The 5,070-nt window shown below is 34.0% G+C and overlaps 1 protein-coding gene across 1 annotated transcript; it reads left to right on the plus strand.

Annotated features, from left to right (window-relative positions):
• Positions 1-2,606: 2,606 nt before the first annotated feature.
• Positions 2,607-4,272, plus strand: LOC110036479 (epoxide hydrolase A-like). Its single transcript, XM_020740933.1, has 4 exons — positions 2,607-3,023; positions 3,098-3,280; positions 3,449-3,690; positions 3,767-4,272. Exons 1-4 carry the CDS (start codon positions 2,736-2,738, stop codon positions 4,011-4,013), a joined length of 960 nt encoding a protein of 319 aa, XP_020596592.1. The 5' UTR covers positions 2,607-2,735; the 3' UTR covers positions 4,014-4,272.
• The last annotated feature ends 798 nt before the right edge of the window (positions 4,273-5,070 follow it).

Consider the following 5,070-nt stretch of genomic DNA (forward strand, 5'->3'; position numbering starts at 1 on the left):
AGCGCACACAGAGCTGCACGCGCTCTCCGATCATAGCCGAGCATCGCGGCTGTGACGCAGGTCCCACTGTCATACAGCTGCAATGCGCGGTTGTGATTGGAGAGCGCACGCAGCTCTGCATGCGCTCTCTGCACGCAATAATCGCTCCTAAAATATTATAAGTTATAATAGAGTGTAAATATATTTAAATTCAGCATAATTTGTGTGATTAAATTTTTTGAAACTTTGGCCAAAATAATTAAAATACCTCCACTCTAAAAAACTATAAATCTAGCCTTGTCATTATATAAGGGAGGCTAAGGCTTGAAATCATGATATTCGAATATTCGAAGAACTTCAGAGTTTTATAGGACCAACATTGACTGGGCTAAGCTCCATGATTTTTACCCTCTCTAGGTTTTCCGAATAAAAATATGTGTCAACAGTACTGCTTAGTTTTTAATATTTATACATAACATCTTCATGCAAGCATCCTTACTTTACGGTCTTCAACTTCTTAGCACACAAAATTCCCCATGGCACTAATGATCATTTAGTTGAATAATTATTCTTCTTTAGTTATGTTTATACATAATCATTTAGTTGATTTTTTGTTCTCCTTTGTTGTGGGACTATAGGGATAAGAGCTCGAAAATTTGGTTTGAATCTTGTGTGAATTTTATAAATTGTGTTGAAATGATGTAGAAACTCAGAATTTTAACTTGGTTAGTTAATCTGTTAAAATTAATCATTATTATATAATTTTAGGAGGAATCTATAAGGAACGATTAAGTTATCCACACGAAGACGTTTGGATAAGAATATCTCAGTTGAATTTGTGAATATGTCTAATAGCTTGATGATTGGTGCATGTATGATTATGCATAAGAGCATTTAAAGCTCATGAATATGCTCATTAAGAACATTAATTATTGCTTAATAATAAATTCAATTAAGACCTCTTTATAATTTTAGAGCACCTTCATGATCATTTAGTTAAATAATTGAACAAGCATGAACATATTTTCTTAAATACTCTAATTAATAAGTTAATGTCTAATAACTTAATAATTGATACATGTATGATTATGAATAAGAGCTTTTAAAGCTCATGAATATACTCATTAAGAACCTTAATTATGGCTTCATAATAAACTCAATTAAGAACACTTTATAACTTCACTTAATTTCTAACTATATGTTAGATTATTTTTATTCATGAAGATAGATTACGTGTTGGCGCTAGCTAAAAATGCTCATTTATTTAAGCTTTTCTTTTTTATTTTTTTCTTATTTTGTCTTCACGTCGAATTTTCTACATTTTAGCTGAAAGTAATAGTTGAATTGGGAAATTTTAAGTTTTCATATTTTAATTTGAATATTTAAAATTATTAAAAAAATCGTATGGCGTTATATATTATTAAATAAATATTCAAAACTTAAATGTCCACATCTAATGGAAATAAATTTTAATTAATTAAAATATTTTACTTTTTCATTTGATAAGAATAATTTATTTTAATCTCTTATCAGCTCGAATGTTACAAAAAAAAATTCGGGCTGCGGTGCGGCCCCTTTATGGAAGTTTGCATGCATACCACTCGATTCTTGAGTAGGTTACTTTGATGTCGTTTTTTATGAAAGTTTACATACATAACACTCGATTCTGTCGCAGTTACATATCTTAAATTGCAATTTTTATGGAAGATTACATGCACGCCGCTCGATTATGAAGTAGTAGTTAGTGTTTAAAACCAATATTATCATACTACTAATTGCAATTTTAATAGTTTTTTTTTTTTATTTTTCAACAATCTTGATACTCATTATTAAATGAGGAGTTTATTTGAATTTTTATACTGCTTTGAAGTGAATTTTTGTTTCTGAAATATAAAATATATAATTATGACAGTTATGTTACAAACAACATTGCTACACATGAGTAGAATGATAATTTATCCAGAAACAGATGTTGCACAACTGTTTTCAAACCGTAAAAAACAAACAGTCAGCCAGTATATCCACAGCAGCTTCCTGATGCAGCTAAATTACAACAGCTTATTGATAAGCCGCAGTTGCCTTAAACAAACTCTTAAATCTGAAAAAAAATTTACATACGGAGTCCGGGCACAACTCTACGTTCAGACTGTAATAAAATTAAACCAAGTATACAAAATTTATGAAATTGCTTCTAATTCAACTAACAATTATATATATATTTTTTTAAATGAGGGTCTACTAAAATATACTTGGCGTTGTGTTAATGAAGTCAAAGCTTTGAGTCGGTACTCTGTATGTAAACTCTTTTACTTACCAGCCACACCATGAATTACCTTATGTGATTTGAATAAAAAATTATAACATACATATTTTTCATATTCTAAATATATTTTTATTTAACATTATAATTTAAATAAAAATTAAAAAAATAATCCCATATCCTAATCAATTAACACTTTTAAAAATCATATGCATCAAATTACAATGATTAATAAAATTAATCTAAATAAATGAAATTGAATGAGAACAGATAACAAGACAAAAAAAGAAAAACAGCTTGGTGGATTGCTGTAATAAAAATTGACAAATTAATATAATGTTTTTAATCTCAAAATAAATCTAAAAATGTTAAGATGACAGTTGAGCATGAGGCAGGATTCACGATGTGCGGAAAGCTTTCTCGATCCTATAAAAATTCTTAAAGCTCCACCGATGGATAGAGAGAGAAAGCTCGAGAGACAGAGAGAGAGAGAGAGATGGAGGGAGAAGGAATCGAGCACAGGACGGTGGAAGTGAACGGAATAAAGATGCACGTGGCGGAGAAGGGAGAGGGACCCGTGGTTCTCCTCCTTCACGGCTTCCCGGAGCTCTGGTATTCATGGCGCCACCAGATCCTCTCCCTTGCCGCTAGCGGTTACCGTGCCGTCGCTCCCGACCTCCGCGGTTACGGCGACACCGAAGCGCCGACCGATGTCGCCGAATACTCTATCTTCCATCTCGTGGGCGATGTTGTCGCTCTCATCAACTCTCTCGGCCAGGAACAGGTATATCAGAGCCCACTCTGTCCTCCCTCTAAAAATTTAATTTTTTTTTTATTAATGAGAAAAAATCAATGAAGGTTTTTGTGGTTGGGCACGATTGGGGAGCGATTGTAGCGTGGAATCTGTGCGTTTTCAGGCCGGATAAAGTGAAGGCTTTAGTCAACCTGAGCGTGGCGTTCCTGCCCAGGAACCAGGCTCTGTGGCGGGTTGATAACTTGAGGAAGATCTATGGGGATGATTTCTATGTTTCCAGATTCCAGGTGACCTCTTCGCTCTATTTGTTCCTGTTTGTTTTGAAGTTTTTATTGCTGTTCTGTCTGTGTAATCCTTAAACAGAAATACAGGCATCTGGTCTAACAAATTATTAAAAAACCGAGTTTTTCAATGAAAATGAGTTGCCTTTTTTCTTCTTTGCGAATGTGAATTAGGAAGTTGGAGAAGTGGAAGCTCAATTGGCCGAGGTTGATACAGCTCTGCTCATGAAGAATTTCTTAGCCTCCAGAAATCCAGGGCCTCTGATTATACCAAAAGATGGCGGATTTAGAAGAATAAAAAGTAAGGAAATCACAGTCCCTGCTTGGCTTTCTGAAGCTGATATCAACTACTACGCGACCAAATTTAACAAAACTGGCTTCAGCGGCGGGATTAATTACTATCGTAACATGGACAAGTACGTACGTTCATCAATTATACATGCTTTCCTAAAAGTTCTGAAGAAACGAGTTTAATTAAGTAAAATCATGCAGGAACTGGGAGCTCAGTGCTCCCTGGACTGACATCCAGATAAAAGTTCCAACCAAGTTCATCGTGGGAGATCTGGATCTGGCCTACCATTTCGAAGGGATGGAGGATTACATTCACAAGGGTGGGTTCAGAAGAGATGTTCCATTGCTGGAGGATGTTGTTGTGATGGAAGGAGTTGCGCACTTCATCAATCAGGAGAGGCCTGATGAAATCTCAAAGTATATCATTGATTTCATTCGGAAGTTTTAATTGGATCAAGAAAGGATTTTCAATGAACTCGGCTTTTGTTCTTTTCTTGAAGTATGAATAATGTCACGTTGCGTGATCACATTGCACTTAGCAAATATTGCACGGAGGACCCACCATTTTTATTTTTTAAAGACCGGACAACTCGGCCACGGAAATGCTTGCATTGTTATGTACGTAATATTTTTGCATATTCGAGGTGGGCATTTCTAATCCGCACTTACGGATGAATAGACAAAATCTTCTTCTTATTGAGACTATTATTGCTGATATGATTGTTACTTTAATCGGTGAAGTAAGAGTACTCGATACGTATATTACTACTTTAATCTAAAGGTACTTTTTTTTTATTTTGATTATTTTAAATATTGAAATGAAACACACAAAAAATGAGCACATATTTGTAAAGATTACATTTGTTGTATTTTCAATAAGTCATGAAAGATAAAGTTTTTTTTCTTAACAATTCAAACATATAAAATTTTGATTATTTTAAATATTGAAATGAAATACACAAAAAATGAGCACTTATATTTGTAAAGATTACATTTGTTGTATTTTCAATAAGTCATGAAAGATGAAGTTTTTTTTCTTAACAATTCAAACATATAAAGTTTTTTTTCTTAACAATTCAAACATATAAAGTTTTTTTTCTTAACAATTCAAACATATAAAGTTTTTTTTCTTAACAATTCAAACATATAAATAATCTTATAGGCTATATTACATGAATAAGTTTAGAGAATATTATGTGCGGAGTCTTTTGTTGTAGAGACAAGATTATAATGAGAAGTCTTGGTCATAACTACCGGCCTCTATGGTCGTTCCTCCAACTTCATTGACCACGTTCTATCGTATCCGACCACTGGCCATTGAAGTCCTCTGCTTGCAACCAAATTATATTCCAAATATGGTTGTTGTATGTAACCTCCATATTGAAGTCCCGGTGATAACGATCGGCCTCTATAGCTGTCGATCACAGTCAATCACTGTCCATTAGTCATCGTCAACCGCCACCGCCATCACCACTTGCCCCCGCTGCCCATGGCCGGCATACCCT

The sequence above is a fragment of the Phalaenopsis equestris genome, unplaced genomic scaffold, assembly GCF_001263595.1.
Source record: "Phalaenopsis equestris unplaced genomic scaffold, ASM126359v1 Scaffold207340, whole genome shotgun sequence".
Taxonomy (NCBI): Eukaryota; Viridiplantae; Streptophyta; class Magnoliopsida; order Asparagales; family Orchidaceae; genus Phalaenopsis; species Phalaenopsis equestris.

Coding starts and splice junctions, on each gene's coding strand:
- LOC110036479 (XM_020740933.1), top strand. CDS start 2,736: ATGGAGGGAGAAGGAATCGAGCACAGGACGGTGGAAGTGAACGGAATA. Junction 3,024..3,097: donor ACTCTCTCGGCCAGGAACAG/GTATATCAGAGC, acceptor AAATCAATGAAG/GTTTTTGTGGTTGGGCACGA. Junction 3,691..3,766: donor TACTATCGTAACATGGACAA/GTACGTACGTTC, acceptor AAAATCATGCAG/GAACTGGGAGCTCAGTGCTC.